This window comes from Cnephaeus nilssonii (genome assembly GCF_951640355.1).
Source record: "Cnephaeus nilssonii genome assembly, chromosome: 1".
NCBI lineage: Eukaryota > Metazoa > Chordata > Mammalia > Chiroptera > Vespertilionidae > Cnephaeus > Cnephaeus nilssonii.
In genome coordinates this window covers 64,548,598-64,573,527 of record NC_137072.1, presented here as the reverse complement: position 1 = coordinate 64,573,527, position 24,930 = coordinate 64,548,598, and the positions used below count along the sequence as shown (strand labels likewise).

At 41.9% G+C, this 24,930-nt stretch overlaps 1 protein-coding gene across 2 annotated transcripts in view; it reads left to right on the top strand.

Moving 5' to 3' along the window:
- GPAT3 (glycerol-3-phosphate acyltransferase 3) overlaps positions 1–18,460 on the top strand; it is an 82,910-nt gene extending 64,450 nt beyond the window's left edge. For both annotated transcript variants that reach the window (XM_079766702.1, XM_079766701.1), the window contains exons 8-13: positions 8,837–8,952; positions 10,406–10,461; positions 10,946–11,031; positions 11,603–11,731; positions 12,492–12,571; positions 17,153–18,460. In XM_079766702.1, coding sequence (XP_079622828.1) covers positions 8,837–8,952; positions 10,406–10,461; positions 10,946–11,031; positions 11,603–11,731; positions 12,492–12,571; positions 17,153–17,264 — 579 coding nt within the window. In that variant the 3' untranslated portion in view covers positions 17,265–18,460. The remainder of the gene's footprint in view (positions 1–8,836; positions 8,953–10,405; positions 10,462–10,945; positions 11,032–11,602; positions 11,732–12,491; positions 12,572–17,152) is intronic.
- The last annotated feature ends 6,470 nt before the right edge of the window (positions 18,461–24,930 follow it).

Here is a 24,930-nt window from a genome sequence, read left to right as displayed (position 1 = left end):
AAGAAAAAATATTATATTTAAGGCAATACAGATTTAACTTACTGAAATGCAGACACATTGAGTTTGATGGACTTTATCAAGTTGATTCCATCTTGCTTCTAAAATCCCTGTGATGTTTAATAACACTTTCAGAGATTAAAGTCTTCTTCCTTAGATCTGTGAAAATCCCTTACCAGGCAAGTTAGTTCTGCCTTCCTTCAGGGAGTCATATGCAATTTAAAACAAACAAACAGACAGACAGACAAACAAACAAACAAACAATCCCTTTAATAAAGATTAAACAAGAAAGGCAAATATTTATACCACATTGTCTTTTTCAGTTCTTGTCTATAGCCCTAAAATAAAAAAGAAAAGAAAACCCTACACAAACCCCATAACCCACAGTCTTGGGGAATCCTCTTTTCATATCCCTTGGTGGTAGTGGCTTGGGCTTCAGGAAGAGCACATGGATTTTTTTTTTTTTTTCACTTCTCAGCTCCAGTGACTGACAGTCATGGTTGATGTACTTTTCTGGGGAGGCATTTGAAGGAAGCCACTATTCATTGTCTGCTGTAGGTAGGAGAGTGGGAGTTCAGCACATGTGTGGTATTTGACTACACAGGTTATACAGTCACTGAGGGGGTTTTGAAGACCTTTGTGAAAACGCCTCACTTTTTGCTAGGTATTTTAATCTATCTAAAATAGGATTTCAGATATATGTAACACATTGCTAAATTTCTCTAAGTCATTGGGTTCTCTCTGAATCTAAGGGAGCATTAACCAACTTTCTGCAAAGACTTTTGGGAATTAGTACTTCTTAACCTTTTTTAGGTTAGGAATCAGTTAATAGTTACGTAATTTTTTTTTTTTAAGGAAAATAAACAAATCACAACAACAACATACTTGTGCATCATACAAACATAATTCTGTGTCTAATTTCAAGATGTCTATGGATCTCCAGAAAGCTCTTCCAAGGAGCCTCAAGTTAACAACCTTTGAAAGACGTGCGCCCTCCCCTGCCCCGCCCCCCCCCCTCAGCATAGTAGTTCTGGGAGTCTATAATAATTCCTTGCATTTTTGTGGATAGGCACTTTCACATCCATTATATTTGACCTTCCCTGTAATTCAGTGAAGTTAGAGTTGACATTTTGTTATAGATAAGAAAGCAGAGGTTCAGGTATTTAACCAACTTACCTAATCATGATTTTGTGTTTCTGAGACCATATTCATTCTGAGACCATATTCATTCTGAGACCATATTCATTCAGTGTCCTTGTCAACAAGAGTTGATAGCTCATTTGTGACTGAAAGCCTCAGAATTTGGCTTTTTCTGTGCTTTTTGATCATGTATAGTTGCAATCACAATATTAGTCAAGGCTTAGAAAAGCATAGTACTTATGAACTTTCTAATGTGTTGAGTGATAGAAACCTAAAGCCATTTGGATTTCAATCAGAGGCGGGGGGAGGGGGGGAATGGAGGGAGAAAACTACTGCTACCCTCCAGAGGTCATATTTGGTTTCTTTTGGCTAAACACAAACTATATATTTGAAGAATGTTCAAGATCCCATCTCAGTGGCTTTTCAAAGGATTTTTTCCCTCCTAAGCAAAGATCTCTACTTTTTTTTTGTTGTTGTTGTTTTTTATTTTTTATTTATTTATTTTTTCCCAATTTTTTTATTAAGGTATTATATGTGTACATATCTTACCATTGCCCTCCCCACACCCCACTCCCATGTATGCCCCCACCCCCAGAGTTTTGCATCCATTGGTTATGCTTATATGCATGCATACAAGTCCTTTGATTGATCTCTTATCTCCCCCACCTCTCCCTAACCTTCCCCTTGTAATTTGACAGTCTGTTTGATGCTTTACTGTCTCTGTATCTATCTTTTTGTTCAAGTTTATAATGTTCTTTATTATCCATAAATGAGTGAGATCATGTGGTATTTTTCTTTCATTGACTGACTTATTTCACTTAACATAATGTTCTCCAATTCCTCCCAGGTTGCTGCAAATGATGAGAATTCCTTCTTTTTTATGGCAGCATAGTATTCCATTGTGTAGATGTACCACAGTTTTCTGATCCAGTCATCTGCTGACGGGCACCTAGGCTGTTTCCAAATCTTAGCTATGGTGAATTGTGCTGCTATGAACATAGGGGTGCATATATCCTTTCTAATTGGTGTTTCTAGTTTCTTCGGATATATTCCCAGGAGTGGGATTACTGGGTCAAATGGGAGTTCCATTTTCAGTTTTTTGAGGAAACTCCATACTGTTCTCCACAGTGGCTGCACCTGTCTGCAATCCCACCAGCAGTGCACGAGGGTTCCTTTTTCTCCGCATCCTCGCCAACACTTGTCGTTTGTTGATTTGTTGATGATAGCCATTCTGACAGGTGTGAGATGGTACCGCATTGTTGTTTTGATTTGCATCTCTCGGATAATTAGTGACGTTGAGCATGTTTTCATGTGTCTCTTGGCCTTCCTTCTGTCTTCTTTTGAAAAGATTCTATTTAGGTCTGTTGCCCATTTTTTTATTGGATCATGTATCTTCCTTTTATTAAGTTGTATAAGCTGCCTGTAGATGTTGGAGATTAAACCTTTATCAGTGATGCCATTTGCAAATATGTTCTCCCATGCAGTGGGCCTTCTTGTTGTTTTGTTGATGGTTTCTTTTGCTGTGAAAAAGCTTTTTATTTTGATGTAGTCCCATTTGTTAATTTTCTCTTTAGCTTCCATTGCCCTAGGGGCAGTGTCAGTGAAGAATTTCTTTTGGCATATGTCTGACATTTTGCTGCCTGTGGATTGCTCTAGTATTTTTATGGTTTCCCGTCTTATGTTTAAGTCCTGTATCCATTTTGAGTTTATTTTTGTGTATGGCGTAAGTTGGTGATCAAGCTTCATTTTTTTGCATGTATCTGTCCAATTTTCCCAACACCATTTATTGAAGAGACTATCTTTATTCCATTGTATGTTCATGCCTCCTTTGTCAAATATTAATTGAGCATAGTGGTTTGGGTCAATATCTGGATTCTCTATTCTGTTCCATTGATCTATGTGTCTGTTCTTGTGCCAGTACCAGGCTGTTTTGAGAACAGTGGCTTTGTAATACAGCTTGAAATCTGGTATTGAGATCCCTCCTACTTTATTCTTCTTTCTCAGGATTGCTGTGGCTATTCGGGGTCTTTTTTTATTCCAGATGAATTTTTGGAGAGTTCTTTCAAGGTCTGTGAAATATGCCGTTGGTATTTTAATGGGGAGTGCATTGAATCTATAGATTGCTTTGGGTAGTATGGACATTTTAATGATGTTGATTCTACCAATCCATGAACATGGTATGTTCTTCCATCTGTTTACGTCTTCCTCTATCTCTTTTTTCAGTGTCCTGTAGTTTTCCGTGTATAGGTCTTTTACCTCCTTAGTTAAGTTTATTCCTAGGTATCTTAATTTTTTTGGTGCGATGGTAAATGGGATTGCCTTTTTAGTCTCTCTGTCTGTAAGTTCACTATTGGTGTATAGAAAGGCCATAGATTTCTTGGCGTTAATTTTGTATCCTGCTACATTGCCGAATTCATTTATTAAGTCTATTAGTTTTTTGACGGAGTCTTTCGGATTTTTTATGTACAATATCATGTCGTCTGCAAATAAAGACAGCTTTACTTGTTCTTTTCCAATTTGGATGCCTTTTATTTCTTCTTCTTGTCTAATTGCAATGGCTAATACTTCCAGTACTATGTCAAACAGGAGTGGTGAGAGTGGGCATCCCTGTCTTGTTCCTGTTCTTAGGGGAAATGTTTTTAGTTTTTGTCCATTGAGTATGATGTTTGCTGTGGGTTTATCATATATAGCTTTTATTATGTTGAGGTATGAGCCATCTATTCCCACCTTGTTGAGAGTTTTTATCAAGAAAGGGTGTTGGATTTTGTCAAATGCTTTTTCTGCATCAATGGATATGACTATGTGATTTTTATCTTTCAATTTGTTTATGTGATGTATCACGTTTATTGATTTGTGGATATTGTACCATCCTTGCATTCCTGGGATAAATCCTACTTGGTCATGGTGTATGATCTTTCTGATGTACTGCTGGAGCCGATTTGCTAGAATTTTGTTGAGGATTTTGGCATCTATGTTCATGAGGGATATTGGTCTGTAATTCTCTTTCATTGTGTTGTCTTTATCTGGTTTTGGTATTAGGGTGATGCTGGCTTCATAGAAGGAGCTTGGAAGTGTTCCTTCCACTTGAATTTTTTGGAATAGTCTGAGGAGGATAGGTTTTAGTTCTTCCTTGAATGTTTGGTAAAACTCTCCTGTGAAGCCATCAGGCCCCGGGCTTTTGTTTGCCGGAAGCTTTTTGATGACTGCTTCAATTTCGTCCATAGTTATTGGCCTATTGAGCTGTTTAGATTCTTCTTGATTGATTTTTGGAAGGTTATATTTTTCTAGGAATATGTCCATTTCCTCCAGGTTGTCCAGTTTGTTGGAATAGAGTTGTTCGTAGTATTTTGTAACAATCCTTTGTATCTCAGCGGGGTCTGTTGTTATTTCACCTCTTTCATTTCTGATTTTGTTTATTTGGGTCCTCTCTCTTTGCTTCTTGGTGAGCCTGGCTAGAGGTCCATCAATCTTGTTTATCCTTTCAAAGAACCAGCTCTTGGTTTTGTTGATCTTATGTATTGTTTCTTTGGTCTCTATGTCATTTATCTCCGCTCTGATCTTTGTTATTTCCTTCCTTCTGATTACACTGGGCTTTTCTTGCTGCTCTTTTTCTAGCTCTTTGAGTTGTAGGGTTAAGTAATTTATTACCATTGTTTCTTGTTTTTTGCAATAGGCCTGTAGAGCTATGAACTTCCCTCTCAAGACTGCTTTCGCTGTGTCCCATAGATTTTGGATTGTTGTGTTTTCATTGTCATTTGTTGCCATGATGTTTTTTATTTCTTCCTTGATCTCTCTGGTGACCCAGTCCTTGTTTAATATCATGCTGTTTAGTCTCCATGTGTTTGATTTCTTTGGATTATATTTATTGTAGTTGATTTCCAGTTTTATGCCACTGTGATCTGAGAAGATGCTTGATATAATTTCTATCTTCTTGAATTTGAAGAGACTTTGCCTGTGACCCAGCATATGGTCTATCTTTGAAAATGACCCATGTGCACTTGAGAAGAATGTATATTCTGTGGCTTTGGGGTGAAATGTTCTGAAGATGTCAATTAATTCCATCTGGTCTAGTGAGTCATTTAGGATTGCTGTTTCTTTGCTGATTTTTTGTTTAGAGGATTTGTCCAGTGGTGATAGTGGGGTATTAAAGTCTCCTACTATGATTGTGTTGCTATTAATCTCTCCCTTGATATCCTCCAGGAGTTTTTTTATGTATTTGGGTGCTCCTATATTGGGAGCGTATATGTTTACCAGAATTATTTCTTCTTGTTGGATTTCTCCCTTTAGTATTATGAAGTGGCCTTTCTTATCTCTTGTTATGGCATTTACTTTGAGGTCTATTTTGTCAGATATAAGTATTGCTACCCCAGCTTTTTTTTCATTTCCATTTGCCTGAAAGATATTTTTCCATCCCTTCACTTTCAATCTGTGTGAGTCTCTTGTTCTGAGGTGGGTCTCTTGTAGACAGCATATATATGGGTCGTGTTTTTTTATCCATTCAGCTACTCGATGTCTTTTGATTGGAGCACTTAGTCCGTTTACATTTAAAGTTATTACTGAAAGGTATTTGTTTGTAGTCATATCTATTTTTGTGTCTGTATTCCTTCTTACCTGTTTATTTCTTCTTTTTACAGTATTCCCTTTAGCAATTCTTGCATTGCTGGTTTGGTGGTGATAAACTCCCTGAGACTTTTTTTGTCTGCAAAGCTCCTGATTTCCCCTTCAATTTTGATTGATAGTCTTGCTGGATATAGTATTCTTGGATTCAGTCCTTTGCTTTGCAACACTTTGTATACCTCCTTCCATTCACTTCTAGCTTGTTGTGTTTCTGTTGAGTAATCATTTGACAATCTGATGGGTGTTCCTTTGTAGGTAACTCTCTGTCTCTCTCTTGCCGCCTTTAGGATTCTCTCTTTATCATTTATATTTGCCATTGAAATTATGACATGTCTTGGCGTGGGTCTTTTGGGGTTGATCCTGCTTGGGACTCTCTGTACTTGCGTAACTTTTATCTTTCCCATATCCGGGAAGTTTTCTGTCATTATTTCTTCGAATAGATTTTCTAATCCCTGCTGCTCTTCTTGTCCTTCTGGCAGCCCTATTATACGCATGTTACTTCGTTTCAGGTTGTCCCGAAGCTCTCTTAGGCTTTCCTCCTGCTTTTTAATTTTTTTCTCCAATTGCTGTTCATATTGAGCTTGTTTCTGGACCTGATCTTCTAACTCACTAATTCGGTCCTCTGCTTCTTGTAGTCTACTGTTGAAACTTTCCATGGTGTTTTTGATTGTAGCTATATCACTTTTCATTTCTTCCTGATTCTTGCATAAGTTGTTGATTTTCTCATCCATCCGATGTATAAATTCCATGACCATTACTCTGAACTCCTTTTCGGTCATGTTGCAAGCTTCAGTTTCACTAATTTCCTTTCTTGGCGACTCCACATTTTCTTTCCTCTGTGAGTTATTTCGTTTCCCCATTCTGGCTATTACCAGAAAGCTCAAGCTTCCGTTTGCGTGGACCTGGGCCGTGTGCTGTGGGGACTTCGCTCCACCCTAGTTTCACTGAAGTGCTCTGACACTAGGACGTGTGGCTGTCTTTGGTTGGTGGGAACCAGACTTGCCCAGGATCAGTGTCCCCAGTGTTCCGTGTGGTCTCGTGTGCACGTTTAGAATCAGGGGCCCTGTCTGCACCACACTGTTGGTATGTGCCGAGAATGAGATCCTTAGCATGTGCCAGGAGTCAGAGTTTCCCTGTGTCTGCACCAAGACTCGAGTGTCAAAGTCTCTGTTGCCTTGTGCGGTTTCTCGTTGAGAATCAGGGTCCCTGTGTGTGCACGCACCAACAATTGGGGTCGCTGGCTCTTAGTGTGAATGCGCTTCTACTTTTTTTTTTTTAATTTAGAAATATTTTCCAACTTAAATAGAAGTTGAAATAATAAAAATGTTACATACAACATCCATGTGTCCTTTATCCACATTTACGTATTGGTAATATTTGGCCCATTTGCTTTATTATTTGCATTCTCATACATTGGCTTTCTTTATAAAAATGCATGTAAAATATTTATATTTTAATATATTTTTATTTAAAATTCCTAGTTATTTTTAATATTGATATAATAATATTAGATATATGAGTTTATACAAACTTATCCAATTTATAGGGTTCTTCCTTGCTTTCTCCAATCCATATTTTATCTTCCTTTTTTCACTGTGAATGTTCTGTTTCCCAATAATATCAAGTCATTTTCTCAATTCTATAATACATCCAAAATTTTTTCAGAATTGCTTCACCTGTTTTACTACGAGAAACAAATGTAAGAATAATTCAGGGTATTTTGCAGTTCTCGGTACCCCATCCAAATGAGGGTGTGTGGTCAAATACTGTCTTTATAAATTTCTTGGATTCCCATGTGCCCTTCCCCTCCACCTTGCTTCAGCATTGTTCTTTTATTCACTTGAAATACAGCTGGGTTCATTTGCTCTCAGTTTGCTAGTCCCATCCTTGTTGATTTAACTTTTGAATATGTAAGACATTAATATGTTTCCAAATGTCAAAACATTTTTGTTTAAAGGCATACTACCCCATTCCTTCTATTCTACCCCATTCCTTTCTACCCTTGTAAGATTGCAATTTCATTGTTTTTGGTTATTCTTTATTTTTGTAGAGGTAAACAAGTATATATGCATATTTCCCCTTCTGTCTCATACAAAAAGTATTATACTATATTTGCTCTTTGCAGGTTGCTTTTTTCCCCCATTTAATAATGTCTCCTGGAAGTCATTTATCAGTCATAGAGTTCAACCTTGTTCTTGTCACAGATGCATAGTAGTACTCCATCTGCATAGTGTACTTTTCTGGGGAGGCATTTGAAGGAAGCCACTTCAACCTTGTGCACATGTATTTTCATTTTGTTGGAGTGAAATGGTCTATCTTCAGGATAAGTTTCTAGAAGTGGAATTATTGAGTTGAAGGATAAATATATATGCAGTTTTGATAAGGTATTGTGAAATTTTCTTCCATGGGTGTTATTATCTCCCCCATCCCAAGCAATGTACAAGAGTGCCCGTTTCCCATAGCCCTGGTTTAGAGTACATTGTCAAGCTTTGGCTCTTTTTCAATCTGATAGGTGAGGAATGGTATTTCAGTATAGTTTTAATTTGAATTTCTCTTATCTTTTAAAAAATATATATTTTATTGATTTTTTACAGAGAGGAAGGGAGAGGGAGAGAGAGTTAGAAACATCGATGAGAGAGAAACATCGATCAGCTGCTTCCTGCACACCCCCCACTGGGGATGTGCCCACAACCAAGTACATGCCCTTGACTGGAATCAAACCTGGGACCTTTCAGTCCACAGGCTGATGCTCTATCCACTGAGCCAAACCGGTTTCAGCTGAATTTCTCTTATCTTGACTACTCTACTTTTTAAACCCATGGTATAGCTATTATATCAACATAGCTTAAAATTCAAACGTGCTACTAAAGAACACCTTTGCTTATATTTGGCCATTCATGTCCTTTGTATAGGCTAATAACTTTAGTCAGTAGAAGAAGATTGATCTTTTCTACTGGGGAATAGGAACTTACTCCTACTTACACACACACACACACACACACACACACACACACACACACGCTTTCTTTGAATAACTGTGCCTTTACATTTACATTTTTTCTCTTTCTGATGGTATTTATAGGTTGGACAGGTTCATGGTGGATTGATGGGAATTATTCAGAGAGCTATGGTTAAGGCTTGCCCACATGTCTGGTTTGAACGCTCAGAAATGAGGGATCGACACCTGGTTATTAAGAGGTAAGCAGTGACATTACTCACTACCCATTGGCATAGCATAAAATCTGATAAATCTTGGCCTTCCTGCCCAAGAGGGCAGAACAGTGCTAAGATTAAAGCTAAAACATGGAGCTCTATTTATGGTAGGCTTTTTCTGGTTACATCTCCTGTCTTAGCTAGATGTTTAAAAGTTTTAATTCTGCGGGAATAGTGGGGCATATGATGAGATTAGAAAGCCCATCAGTTTATGTTGTGGTGATTTAGGTATAGTCCAGTTACTGAATTTTCAAAGTTAAAAATTACTACCTAGAAAGTTAAATAATTTGTAACTGTTTGGTGAATTAATAGATTGCATCAATCAGTTAATAGGTTCATGTTTACTGAAAGACTGTTACCACTTCAATCTACCTCAGTGATGGGCAACCTTTTGAGCTTGGTGTGTCAAACTTCGCCAAAAAACTGAGCATAACTCGGGTAGTGTGTCACTTTGAGGAAAAAACATTATTTCGCAAATGTTTCATCCTCAGCAGCAGCAAATGTTTCATTCTCGGCATGCGGCCGCCTCAGTGGCCGCGTCATCAGAAATGGCTACGCGTGTCAGTGCTGACACGCGTGTCATAGGTTCGCCATCACTGATCTACCTGGAGACAGACAGAGCCAATCTCTTCATGAAACAGGCTAAGTCCCTCTGGGACTTGGGATAGAGATGAGCTACCAGAAACCTTTTTTGGGAAACACTTTTTTGCCTGAGGCCTTTAACTGAAGGCACTCTGGTCATTGCTTCTATAAGCATGAAGGTGAGCCATGCTCTTAAGGATAAAATGAAAAGCACTTATTGAAATCTGTTAGAATAACTACCCTCTAGATGGGGGATAGCAGTGGGAGGTTATTTAGCAGTGGGCCACTCTGGCGGCTGTAATCTCCCTGTCTCAGCCTTACTAGCTTCTGATGAGCAGTTGGAATACAGGGCTGGCTGCAGGGAGGACAGAGCCTTAGCCTGGAAGGATTTACAGGCTTTCTTATGGTGCATATTTCCTAGGAAAGTTCAGCCTGACCCATTTAAGGAATGTGCTACACTTAACGGCCATAGGTAGACAGGTCCAGCAATCCATATCCCCATTTTTCAGATGGAGTAATAAAGGTATAGAAGAAAGGGCACAAAGCTCATGACAGGGACTCCAGAGCTCCTGCCATATGTCTGCCCAACATTTGTTTTTAAAGAGTGGGCAGAAGACACTGCCAGTCACTCACTTTGAGATGAGAGAAATTGAACTAGTGCAGCTATCCTTACACTTTTTTTTTTTTTTTTAGAAAGGGACCCACTTGAGTTTATTTTCTTGACTTATATCTTGTTTCTTTTCTCCTTATTGCTTTTCCATATATTTGTGATAGTAGAGTGTAGAGAATATCAAAGAGGATTTCCATCTCTCTCTGTTTATAGATAGAATTTTGATCCTTTATTTTTTCTTCACAGACTACAAGAACACATTACTGATAAGAAAAAATTACCCATATTAATCTTTCCTGAAGGTAAGAGAAAGACTGCCTGCCAAGTTATAGTTGATAACAAGCACCAAAAGTGTATGAGGATTTGGATTGTTCTGGAATTGGCATTTTTAGCCTACATCTGCTGTCCTATGGGCATGGGATGGCTTTCTCTGAACTAGTAATTCCCTGCTTTCTTTTGAGATTTGCTGGAAGTCATACCTTTTTCATCTTAAAAGTTATTTCTGGGTAATGACTTAGGAAGGTATTGTCCACAACTTTTCCAAGGTCCTTATTTTAAATGTGTTGAAATTATTACCTGTTGTGAAGAAGTTGTATCTCTAAAGTATTCAATAATAAAGTAAAAGTTTCTCATGAGACCTACTTGGAACTATCAAATTACTACTAAAGCAGGAATTAATTTGTGAAATGGTAGTAAAATGTCTGCAATTTTGATATGATTTGAGTACTTTAAATTATTTTATATCAAAGTAATTCCTTTTAATACCCCCCCCCCATTTTCCTGCAGGAACTTGCATCAATAATACTTCAGTCATGATGTTTAAAAAGGGAAGCTTTGAAATTGGAGGAACCATATATCCAGTTGCAATTAAGGTAAAACAGATTCTCCTCTTGCCTTCAGAAAAGGGCACTTAGTTACTTGATAATTAAAAATTGGTGAGAATAAGGAGCAGTTGTATATACTTTACTCAGATTCACCAGCTGTTTACATTTTGCCCCATCATTCTCTCCCTCTGGATATGGATAGGATATGTACCAGGGGACTTCAAGCCAGGCCAAAGCCTCAATACTGAGCACATAGTCAGTGATGAGCAAAACAGATATTGTCTCTATTTTCACCCACCTTCCAGTTAAGTGGAGGAACAGACATTTAAGGATCATGTACCCAGCATATGTCATCAGCCTGGCTCAAATAAACTCTTAAAAAAAAATAAAATAAAATAAAAAGAGTCAATCAGCCTCTTGTTGCAGTGCTCTGGGCTGTGGTCAGAGGAGTTTGCTAGACTGGTTTACTTCCTTGATCATTTCTGTTAAGCAAAGAAACTTCTCTCTTTTTTTGAATCTTATAGAGAGGTTGGGTCTGCCACCTTGAAAGCATTGACTTGGATAAGAGAAGCCAGCACTCAATTCATAACTGTGACGTGTTTTCTTTTCTTTTTCTCAGTATAACCCTCAGTTTGGCGATGCCTTTTGGAACAGTAGTAAATACAACATGGTGAGCTACCTGCTTCGCATGATGACCAGCTGGGCCATCGTCTGTGATGTGTGGTACTTGCCTCCCATGACGAGAGAGGTAGGCCGTAAAGAACAATAGCTGGTCTTTGGGGCTTTAATTAGATAAAAATGAGAAAACCTTTACCTGAAAACATGGATGTTTTCCCTTCCTCACATCAGCTAGACCTGGACTGCCTTTCTGCTTTCTCAGGAAAATGAGTCATTTAAAAAAAAAAAGTAGTTCTTTTGCCCCTGGCGGGTGTGGCTCAATTGGTTGGGCATCATCTGTGCACCAAAAGGTTGCCGGCTAGATTCCGGTCAGGGCACATGCCCAGGTTGCTGGCTTGATCCCCAGTAGTAGGTGTGCAGGAGGCAGCAGATCAATCTTTTTCTCTCTCTTTCTCTCCACCCCACTCCCTCTCCCTACCTCTTTCTCTAAAAATTGATAAAATATAAATATATGTATGTAAATAAATTGCAAAAGTCTTTAAAAAATGTAGTTCTCTTCAAATCAGGCCATTTTATATTCAGAGACTATTTTCTATAATAATTTTTATAATTACTGTTAGTTTATTGGACCTACAGGTATTATGGAATGGTGTATCTTGGATAAGACTAATAGAGAGCATAATAAATGTGTACACCTGGTTAAAAAAGTGAAAACACAGCACTGCATTTTCTTAATAAAATGAATGATAGTTGCTGTGATTGAGACTCAAACATATTTGAGCTAAAATGTGAGTCATATTTTAAAATAAATCTAAATTATTTTGAGACATTTTAAGGCATGATTTGAAAACTGTGTACCCAGGATATACTTGTAATTTTTCCCTTCCCAGGAAGGAGAAGATGCAGTCCAGTTTGCTAATAGGGTTAAGTCTGCTATTGCGAGACAAGGAGGATTGACTGAGCTTCCCTGGTAAGAAATTTTTCAGAAGTACTATCACTTCTTTAAAATTAAAAACACTTTAATAATGTTATTTATTATGCTGGTTAACTGGAGGTTTAGCTGACAGTGACAGGGGTTCATACAACATAACAGTGGCTAAATAAGAAAAAAGTTTCTCCTTTTCCTTCCCGCTCATGCTGTCTTACTCTACCATCCTCAATGCACTTGTACTTTATGGTTGTCCAGCTCTGCTCAGTGTGTTCAGCAGATGGCTAGCAGGGAGGAACTAAAGATAGAAGGACATGTATGACACATCCATGTCCTTAGAGCACAGACTAGCAGTTGGACATGTCACTAATTATGCTAATTAACAAGCCACTAATTTTTACAGTGAAAACTCATTATGCTGATTGACAAAGCTTGGAAGGTTGATGGGAGATCAAGATAGCTGAAGCCTTATGGTGGCTTCTGATTAAATGTCTGGCTGACCACCCCCGAGTATGAGGTGTTTTTTTGTTGTTGTTTTTTTCTTTAATGTTTTTATTGATTTTAGGGAGCGGGAGAGAGAGAGATAGAAGCATCGATGATAAGAGATACACATCAATCAGCAGCCTCCTGCATGCCCCCACTGGGGTTGGAACCTGAAACCCAGGCATGTGTCCCAGCCGGGAATCCAACCGTGACCTGGTTCAAGGGTGGACACTCAACCATGGAGCCTCACCAGCTGGGCCAGAGTTTGATTTCTTGATTCAAGGCAACTGACTGGCCCTAGGGCTAAGATGGGTTAAGACTAACATTTGTATAATGCTATCTAAGCTGGAATTAGTGAAACATCATGAAGGGACAGGCTTCCCAATGCCCTAGTTTACAATGACTTAACTTACAAATGCCCTAAGGGTTCATGTTCATTGTATAACTAACTGGCTTCCTTGTTCATTGTTTTCTGAACTTTTCCCCTTTCCTCTTACCTGACATCCCAGGCCTACTCAGGTCCTGAAGCCATTATGAAAAGCTTAGAGCTTTGGCTCAGTAGCCTCAGAAAGGAAAGAAAGCAAGCAAGCTTTGAGAGACAAAAACAGCCAAGGGGAGTCAGTCCCAGGACAGACTCCCATCAAATTGGCTTAAATGAAATCTGTTGGAAATGATTCTCAGAATTTTCTCAATTTCCTTTTATCAGGCCATAGCAATCCTACCTAATAATAGAGTAATATGCAAATTGACTGTACCTTCACTACACTCACCAGCCATGCCCACCAGGAAACCGTCGCAGGGACGTTGGGGTGCAGCAGAGCCCAAGGCTGGGAAAGCCTTGGGCGGAGGCTTTCCCGGCCTTGGGCACCAGCGGGGAGCCTGCACGGATCGCAGGCAACGACCAGGGAGTCGGCTCCTGCGATCCTTAGCAGGGACGCTGGGGTGCAGCAGAGCCCAAGGCCGCCGCCCGGGGCCAAGCCCCGACCCTGAAAGAAGGCAGAAGGCGGTGGCCACAGCCAAGGCCTAGGTCCCCGGTGCTGGCAGAAAACTGGTGCAGGCAGCCAGGTGAATGAAGGTCTATTGCACGAATCTTCGTGCAAACGGGCTGCTAGTTTTATAATAAACTAGAGGCCCGGTGCACGAAATTCGTGCACGGAGGGGGGTTGTCCCTCAGCCCAGCCTGTACCCTCTCCAATATGAGACCCCTGGAGGGATGTCTGACTGCCCGTTTAGGCCCAGTGGGATCGGGCCTAAACGGGCAGTCGGACATCCCTCTCACAATCCAAGACTGCTGGCTCCCAACTGCTCGACTGCCTGCCTTCCTGACTGCCCCTAACCACTTCTGCCTGCCAGCCTGATCACCCCCTAACCACTCCACTGCCAGCCTGGTTGATGCTTAACTGCTCCCCTGCCAGCCTGTTTGCCCCCAACTTCCCTCCTCTGCCGGCCTGGTCACCCTTACTGCCCTCTCCTGCAGGGTTGATCACCTCCAACTGCCCTCCCTTGCAGGCTTGGTCCCTCTCAACTGCCCTCCCTTGCAGGCAGGGTGCCTCCCAACTGCCCTCCCTTGCAGGCCGGGTGCCTCCCAACTGCCCTCTCCATCTTGTGGTGGCCATCTTGTGTCCACATGGGGGCAGGATCTTTGACCACATGGGGGCAGCTATATTGTGTGTTGCAGTGATGATCAATCTGCATATTACTCTTTTATTAGATAGGATAGAGGCCTGGTACAGGGGTGGGGGCCAGCTGGTTTGCCCTGAAGGGCGTCCCGGATCAGGTGGGGGTTCCCTTGGGGTGTGGGGCGGCCTGAGCGAGGGGCCTGTGGTGGTTTGCAGGCCGGCCACGCCCCCTGGCAACCCAAGCAGAGGCCCTGGTATCTGGAATTTATTTTCCTTCTACAATTGAAACTTTGTAGCCTGGAGCGGAGCCAAGCCTGGGGCTCCCTCCGAGGCCGGCAGCCATTTGTGTTGGGGTTATAATTGAAACTTTGTTGCCTTAAGCGGGTGGGCCTGGCCAGGGTGTGCAGAAAGCTTTGCTTCCCCTGTTGCTGGTGGCAACCCTGGCCTGCTCTCTCAAGCTCCATTCTGCCGCCATTTGTTTGAATTTGTTTACCTTCTATAATTGAAACTTTGTAGCTTGAGTGGAGGCTTAGGCCTGGCAAGGGCAGGCGGAAAGCTTGGCTTCCTCTGTTACCTAGGAAACCTTGTTCTCTGTGGCTGTAGCCATCTTGGTTTGGGTTAATTTGCATACTCGCTCTGATTGGATGGTAGGCGTGGCTTGTGGGTGTGTTGGAGGTATGGTCAATTTGCATATTTGTCTATTATTAGATAGGAAGGTTATTTTAACTACCTAGCCTCTTCTTTGAAAAGAAAACACTCACTACATTTACAGATGTATGTCATCTACCTATTAGGCCTAAATTAGCATATCTGGATCAGTTTTCTCCTAGATTAAATGAAAACTTAATTATATCATCTTAAACTGGCTTTTAAATATGGCTGCTGCCTGCCTTAAGAACCAAGATCTGCTATCATTGCAAAGGGGTATTGGGCACAACTTTGAAGTCTATAGGGGTGGCAAGTCACAGCTGGGTGCTTAGGGCAGTGTGAGGTTTACTGGATGCTTGGGAAGGAGAATTACATAAAAATAACGTCAGTATGCTCAAGGGCAAACGTTGCTAACTTCATATTTTGCCATTTTTGGCCTGGACCTCAGGAAAGAAGGAATGGCCTTTCTTGGGTCTCGCCCTCCCTTCCTCAGTTCTTACCATTCAGAGTTCACATAAATGTGATGGTTCGAGGCAGTTCATTTGGATAAAAGAGGCTTTTGTGGGCAATTTTGGGGACTTAAAGACACTTTATAACTTTTTTCCATGGAAATTTTTTTTTTAAAGCTGATCCCTGGAGGATATGTGGCCCACGGTGTATTCTTAAGTTGAGGACTTACTGTGTACTGGCTTAGGTTTGACTCTAGAGGCTAGAGTATTGCAGTGGGCTAAGACAGGCGTCTGCTTGTAGGTCAGGTTCTGTCTTCATGGCATAAAGTTCACTGGCTAACCTGTGATTTATTTATCATTATCAGGGAGCACTTGGTAAGCATTTGTGCTTAACTGGGTTAAAGTTAAACAGGCACAGTATAAAGTAAGCAAGTTCTCAGTTGATGCCCGCCCAGGAGTTGAAATGTAAAACATTTGATTAGGAGGGAGAGTGGCCCCTGATACTCCAGTCTCCTCCCAACTCCTACAGTTTGTTGTTCCTTTGTGTTCTCCAAAGAAGGAAAGGCACGCACAGAGTCCTTATAACCCGGGCAGGTCTGTGTTTTCACCACCCTGGAGAGAGTTCAAAGATTCACAGGCTCTGAGCTAAGGAATGCTGCTTATGTAGGCACTACCTACCAGTTGAATGCAACTTACTATTATTTTGTTTTATTCTGAGTCTATTTTGGAATACAGAAGATTATACATGCTTCAAATATAGTGCTGTGAATGAAAATGCAACTCGGTAGACATAGGCTTAGATTTGAGTAATGATTTATCTTTAAGGAATTTACTTTGTACATATTCAGTACCCTGACCATTTCTTATGTGTATATTTTAAACTAGAGGCCCGATGCACGAAATTTGTGCAAGAGTAGGCCTTCCTTCCCCCGGCTGCCGGCACTGGCTTTCCTCTGGCACCCAGGACCCGGGCTTCCCTTGCAGCCCTGGCTTCGTCCAGAAGGACGTCCAGTCTAATTAGGATATTACGCCTTTGTTATTATAGATTGTCTATATGGTTTTCTAGTAAGACAGGGGCCAATTAGATGAGAACAACAATATTTTGATTTCCTTGGGGGAAAAAGATAGGTCAACAATTCTAGTTTTAATATAGAGTCTACATATTGAGTTCAACAGCCCTAAAGAAGAAACTGAGTGGAGACATTTTAACCATGCCTCAGAGCGATTATTCCTCCCTCACATCTCTGGTCAGCGGTAAAGCAGAGACTGGAATCTGGGTCATTCTGCTTCCAAGATTGTATTCTTTGTCCCATTGCTGACCAGCTGCATACGTGTCATGGCAAACCATGCAGCATGTATTAATAGGTAACCCTTTTACATCATTGCTAGGAGTATCTTTTATTTGTTTGCCTTTCTATTCCCAGGGACGGTGGGTTGAAGAGAGAAAAGGTGAAGGACACTTATAAGGAAGAGCAGCAGAAGAACTACAGCAAGATGATTGTTGGAAATGGATCTCTCAACTCTGATTCAGACTGATTGCCACTCTGGACATAAAGCTTGGCTTCCCAGACTAGCCCTTAGAATGGAGTGTGTGCGCGTGTGCGTGCGTGCGTGCGTGCATGCGTGCATGCGTGTGTGTGTGTGTGTGTGTGTGTGTGTGTGTGTGTTGGGGGTATTGTTTTGTTTTATTGTTTGTTTTTTTATTGTAAATCTTTTCTACTGGATGATTGTCTCTACCTTTTTATGCCAAAGGCAGAACCCTTCGGTGTCCTTTTGTTGTTGCTGTTCGAGCATGAGCCTCCTGGATTGTAAGGTAGTTGACTGAGTTTAAACAGATTCTGCCTTCTGTAAGATGATTGTGCCATTGAATGAAATACTTCTACAGGAAAAAATACTTCAAAAACACTTTTGGAACTCTGTGTTTGGAGTCACCGATATGATCATTCTCAAAAAACATCCCAAACTCTTTTTTCCTGATTCGCTTTCTCATGCCATTTTTTTTACCTCTTCCTTCAGTCTCTTAAATAGTGGGATGAGGTTACCATCATGGGTATGTTCTCCTGAAAGCCTGAAAAGAAAAATGGAGGACAGTATTTAGGAGAAAGGACAACTCCGTGGCCATCTGACCTTGAAAGCCGAAAGACAATGTTAATATTTTTTACTAGTGTGTTAGGAGAGAAATACCATTTGGTGAGCTTTACCAAAGAGAAGTGAGTCCAAGTTACTATATGAGTGTGTTATATGTAGGCACGTTGCCAATAAATACATTTAGCTAGCAACTGGTGATAACATTTTTAGTTTTCCTGGTTTGTATGCTAAAAATCTGCACCTAGTACCTCTCCCATCTACTATAACCGAACACATTTCAAATAGGAGGAGCCTTTTACAATAACAACAAAAATCACATTTATTGTCTTCAGCAGGAGTATGAATGAGTGATGTGTGTGGCACTGCCCCTCACCCTCCACCGCTTTATAGTTTGTTTCAGAATTTTTCCCAGTTTCTTAAACAGAAAAATAAGTGGTAAAACGATCTTTTGGAAACTGAGCCTTAAATTTTATAAAGGGGGAAATAAGTGTTTTTTGACGCACAGCATAAGCAATGTTTGATAGCAATATAATGCCATGTTAAACTTGGAGAGTATTATAACTCTCCTGGTCACATGTATAGAATGTGAAACTACCTTATGGTGAATTTAAATAAATTCTATATTTCTAAGTGTGTTTTGTATTATTTTCCCCTCACCTCTATCATCTTTTGGTTTTGAGTAAGTTAGATTTTTTTTCTACAAACAATGATTGTTTTTCATTTCAGTGACATAGTTAGATTTCATTGGACTGGAACATCTGGGAAATGAGAGCATGAGCTGCTGGTTTTTGATGGTTTTCTTTTTGTTTGGCCTGATTATCTGGACTCTGACCCTGTGGACTCCGTCTTGAGCAGAGTCACAGACCTCAGTTATTTCACTGGTGAACTCAGGCAACTATCTCTTAATTGACTATAGGTTGGCCTGGCACAGCATTATCAGTATAGATTCTTATCTAGTTACATGGATTTGATCCCAAAAGAAAATTTGCAAACAGGCTACCTTCCTGGTTAGTTACTCTGCTATTCTCATCCCCCAAACCCTCATCTTTTCCTTTCTTCTTGCTTTAAGTTTTGCCCCCAAAACACTGTACCCGGGGTGATCTTGACTGAACATCAGCAAATCCATAAGGCCCCGCCCCTGCTGCTGCCACTGCTTTCCATCTGTGTGGTGCTGTCTCCCCCTCCCCCGCCACTGGCCGCCTCCCTCTGTGGGTGACAGGCGTGGGGTGCGATCGCTTGGCTGGCCTGGGCCTTCCTCTGCGGGGCGATCGCTGGCCAGCCCCGTACACCCGCTACAGTGTTGCTGGCCGGTGGCCTGGGCCTCCCTCTGTGGCCACGGGCTGGGTGGCCTGGGTCTCCCTCTGTGGGGTGACAGATCATGGGGGCTCTCTGATCGATCACCCAGCAGAGGGAGGCCCTACCCACCCAGCCGGGGCTTCATGATCGATTGCTGTGCAGAGGGAGGCCCCGGCCCACCTGGCCAGGGCTCCGTGATCGATTACTGTGCAGAGGGTGGCCTGGGCCTCCTTCTGCGGGGCGATTGTGGGGTGATGGCGGGGCCCCCTGACCAATTGCATTGCACCCGCCTTGGCTGGCCTGGCACCAGTGTGTGTCATAGCATGGTCATCCGGAAGGTTGTCCAGATGGTTGTTCTACTGTTTGGTCAATTTGCATATTATGCTTTTATTATATATATATACACCATATACACTGAGTGGCCAGATTATTATGATCTCTGAATGCATAATAATCTGGCCACTCAGTATATATCCTATATAATAAAAGGCTAATATGCAAATTGTCCCCTCGACCAGGAGTTCGACCAGCAGGCAGGCTGGCCAACCGCCCATGTCCCCTCCCCCTGGCCAGGCTGGCTGGACCCCACCCATGCACGAATTCATGCACTGGGCCTCTAATATATATACACTGAGTGGCCAGATTATTATGCGTTCAGAGCTCATAATAATCTGGCCACTCAGTGTATATATATGGTAACTCATTGTCTTATTTATTTTTTCTCAGAAAGAAGAGTTCCTTTTTTCTTCTTTTCTCCAAGAGAGCTTCAATGGATAATGGCAAAGCACCAAGTTGAATATGCTTTGTCAAGTCTGTTTTGTTTGAACACTGATAAAACATATCTTTCCAAGAGCACCATGAAAGCAATAATGCTATTGTATATTCACTGGAAAATCTCATGCTATCTCAATCAGAACTTTTTTCCCCCAAATATATTTTTATTGATTTCAGAGAGGAAGGGAAAGGGAGAGAGAGACAGAAACATCAATAATGAGAGAGAATCATTGATTGGCTGCCTCCTGCACACCCTACACTGGGGATCGAGCCCGCAACCTGGGCATGTGACCTGACAGGGAATCGAAACATGACTTCCTGGTTCATAGGTTGATGCTCAACCACTGAGTCAGCTAGCCAGGCTTAATCAGAACTTTTGTATGTCTTTGCTTACATAGTTAGTTTTCAAGTTGTTTGAGGAATTGCCATGTTACTGAAAACATGTTTTTAGTAAATAAATACTGTTTAGATTTAGCTTATGCTCCTTAGAACTCCTTTTTTTTTTTTTTTTTTGCATATCCCTTTCCTTATATTATTTATACTCACTTTAGAAATATTGTTCCTAGAGTTTAGTATTCTGTAACGGTAATGGGATATCAAGGGTAGGCAGGATTGGGTAGAAAAATTCCATTAGATAAGACCTTTCATCTAACCCTTTGCACAGATTCATTTATTGAAATCTCAATTCTTTGTCCTGGTTCTGTTTACAGATACTGGTTTTAGGAATTCCCAGGGCTTATGAAATGTCCTGGCACATTCTGAGATCAGATGAGCAGCCATGTATGAAACAGTAAATATACTCAGAGCACAGGGAAATAGTCCTGGATCACAGTCTGGTGCAAAGAACAGTCCTGAGGAAAGTTTTCCTGTATAAGCAGACTTGCCAAAGCATATCCAATTTGGTAATTTGCCATTATACCTCCAGTGCACATGTTGTACTTTGGTCATTCTGTTGATATCTTTTTTTTTTCTTTTTATTGAATTGATTGGGGTAACACTGGTTAACAATTATACAGGTTTCAGGTGCACAATTCTACAACACATAATCTGTACCCTGTATTGTGTGTTCACCACCCCAAACGAAGTCTCCATCCATCACCATTTATCCTCCCTATACCCCTCTCCATTTCCCCCAAACCTCCCTCCCCCTGGCAGTCACCACACTGTGATCTGTGTCCATGAGTTTTTTTCTTTGTTTCTCAACCCCTCCACTGCCCCCTGCCCAGCCTCCCGCCTCCATTTCTTTGCTCCTCTAGACTTCTTTCTAGATAATCTTTAGTCTTACCATTTCACTAATTCTCTCTTTAGTTCTATCTAATCTGCTGCTACATCTCTTCATTGAGTTTTTAATTTCAATTTTTAAAAAAATGTATTTTATTGATTTTTCACAGAGAGGAATGGAGAGGGATAGACAGTTAGAAACATCGATGAGAGAGAAACATCGATCAGCCGCCTCCTGCACACCCTCCACTGGGGATGTACCCACAACCAAGGTACATGCCCTTGACCGGAATCGAACCTGGGACCCTTCAGTCCGCAGGCTGACTCTCTATCCACTGAACCAAACCGGTCAAGGTTAATTTCAATTTTTATGTTGCTCATTTATATGAGTTATATCTGATTCTTTTTCAGATGTGCTTACCCTTAAATAAGTTTTGAAGCATCTTAGGAGTATTGATTTTGTATTTTCCCCACCTATTTCAAAATCTTACACCTTTTCAGGGTCTGTCTTTTTTTTTTTGCCCTGTGGCTTATTATTGATGGAGTTTTATTTCTTTGTGTGTTTAGAGAATTTTCATAATGATCTGTCATCCAAAGAACTTTATCTTCATTTGGGCCAATCACAGATTGCTGATTCCTGCCTTCTGCCTGTTTTTGTAAACAAAACTATGTTGGAAGACAGCCACATGCCTTTGTTAGCACATGGTCTGTTTGATTTTGCATCACCACAGCAGAGCTGAGTAGTTGTAACAGCGACTGGATGCCCTCAAAGTCTAAATTATTTACTCTGACCTTTCACCTGAAATAGTTTGCTTACCTCTGGTCACGGGCACTATCAACCTGGGACGACTTCAAACTACCTTATTGGCTTGAGGTTTATTGAGGCATGCAAATAGTGAGACTTTAGCTTGTAAAGCCCAGTGAAGGCCATCTTGTGGTTTTGAATTCTCCGCATAATGTTTTTGAAATTCATCTACATTGTTGTGTTTATACGTAGTTTGTTCCTTCTAATTGCCTAGTGGTTTTAAATCCTTAGGGGAAAGTGTTGTTTTTCCCCCGCTTTTCACTTAGCATAGGGTTTTAAGGTTTGACACAGACAATTTACTTGGCTGGTATCTGGGAGTGGGAGATGAATGATTTTTACTTTCTTCTAAAAGGATGTTGCCCTTTGAGATCCCACCTTCAATGGAAGTCTTTAGTTAAGACTTCCCACCTCTTGGTCCAGCCTTCAACTTTATCTATTGTCCTTTGAGGTTCTGGAAACTGCTGCTCAAGTGTGGTTCAGCCAGTGCCCTCAAGGTGAAGGCCCCACAGCTGGCTTCGCTGCCCTGCTTATCTATCCAGGATAACCTAGCCTCCCTCGGTCTTTGGTCTGAATAGTCATGACATTCTTGCTAGTAAATGGAAGCATTCCAATCTTTTTATTATTATTATTATATAGAAAGAGGGTGAGTACATGTTGGTAGAAATAAAAATTCTAGAAAGCGACAACTCTAACTTTAAAAAACTTTTCTCTGAGCCATTTTAATGTAAAGAGCAAAAACTTCTTTAGAATCATCTCTATACTAATAAAAGGGTAATATGTTAATTAGACTTGACGTCTTCTGGACGTCCATCCTGACAAAGCTGGGCCAAGGCACCTATGGCTGCAGCCAGCCCTGGAGAAGCTGCCTGCAGTCCTGGGTGCCTGCTGCTGGCCCGGGCCGAGCTGCCGGGAGTCCTGGGTGCCTGCTGCCAGCCCAGGCCGAGCCGCCAGGGGTCCCAGGTGCCTTTGGCCAGCCAGAGGGAAGGAAGCCCGGGTCCTGGGTGCGGGGGCTGAGGCAGAGGTGGTTAGGGGTGATCAGGCTGGCAGGGGAGCAGTTAGGGGTGATCAGGCCAGCAGGGGAGCAGTTAGGGGTGATCGGGCAAGCCGGGGAGCAATTAGGGGTGATCAGGCTGGCAGGGGAGCAGTTAGGGGTGATCAGGCAAGCCGGGGAGCAATTAGGGGTGATCAGGCTGGCAGACATAGGGGTTAGGGGCAATCAGGCAGGCAGGCAGAGTGGTTAGGAGCCAGCAGTCTCAGATTGTGAGAGGGATGTCCAACTGCCAGTTTAGGCCCTGTGGGATCGGGCCTAAACCGCAGTTGAACATCCCCTGAGGGGGTCCCAGATTGGAGTGGGTGCAGGCTGGGCTGAGAGGCCCCTCTCCCCCGTACATGAATTTTGTGCACCAGGCCTCTAGCCTATCCTATCTAATAATAGAGTAACATGTAAATTACCATCACTCCGCTACGCCCACGATTGGGCGGCGGGACTAGGGGTGGCCTATCCGGCCATTGAGAGGCACGGATCCGCTGCCACTGAGAGAGGCTACCCTGCTGTTGAGAGGCGCAGAACGGCCAGATCCGCAGCCGCTGAGGGGGCCTGCCGTGGACACCCAGCTGCGCCTCTCAACTGCAGGGTAGCCAGGTGTCCACAGCAGCCCCCCTCAGCGGCCGTTGAGAGGCGCAGGGGGCGGAAGTCCCGCCCCCTGCGCCTCTCAACAGCAGGGTAGCCCCCCTCAGCGGCCGCGGACCATCAAAAGTGGGGGAGCTGGGTGCCTGTCTGCTCCGGCACTAGGCCTTTCAGAAGCCTCTGTTGAGCCGGAGGCTTCTGAAAGGCCTGGTGCACCAGCGGACAGGCACCCAGCTCCACCGCGAAAAGCGAAAGCGTTTAGGGGACCCTACACGTGCATGATTCAATCATGCACTGGGCCTCTAGTATATATATAAAAGGCTAATGTGTTAAGTGTCCAACGGTCCAACCAGTCACTATGACACGCACTGACCACTAGGGGGCAGGCGCTCAATGTAGGAGCTGCCGTGACATGCACAGAGAAATGGCACCATGGATCTGGCACCCACAAAGCAACACTTGGCTTCCCCCAAGTGGGACACAGGCCCTGCCACCACCCCAGAGCGACAGCCCATCAAATCGCAGCCGATGCTGCTGAGACCCCCTGGTGCAAAATGTGGCCCAAAGCCAAGCCCAGCCCAGAAACACAACTTGCTTTATAGCCAGATGCAAACATTTACAGTGTAACCAAATGTCTGTGAAGTGTTTTCCCATGCCTCATCTGATCCTCACAGAAGTTCTGGAGTAGGTAGATAGGAGACTGGGTGGAATCCTATTTTCTTTTCATTAGCTGGAGAATGGAGATTTAGAAAGCTTAGAAACTTGACCCGACTGAAAAGAAGTAAGAAATGGTGGACCTTGAAAATGACTTCAGGTTTTCTCACTGTGCAGAATATAGTCAAACACTGCTGCAATTAAATATTTTACCCTTTTTCTCCCTGCGTGATCTATAATAATAATCTGTTTCATGCTGATATTTACTGCTGTGTTGCTGACAATTACCTGAAAGAGAAGCTGGGGTACTTCACTGGGCTGGAAAACGTTTAGCTAAATCAGAAAGCAGGTCGAATTAAGCAAGTTTATTCTATATCTATAAAAGGCTAAGTTGACTTGCACATGCGTGGTACATATAAAGCTCTCGCTGGCGTCAATCGCACGAGTGTGTTTTGATCTGTCATTGTTGATCGTGAATTTGGTTGACACTTCTATTATAGAGAAAGGGCAAATAGCTACATTAAAATATTTCTTCTAATTAATTTCCTTTCAATGTGCATGAATCTGTGCACCACTAGTAACTTAATATGCAAACTAAATACCCTGCTGAAGATTTTTTATTAAAAAAGTGACACAGGAAGACAGCAACTGAAGCAGGGAAAGCTATGAAATTCTTAGTATTGGTGGAGAATGCAATAACCTAATAGAATGAGGGCAGCTGAAAGCAGCTGCAAGTT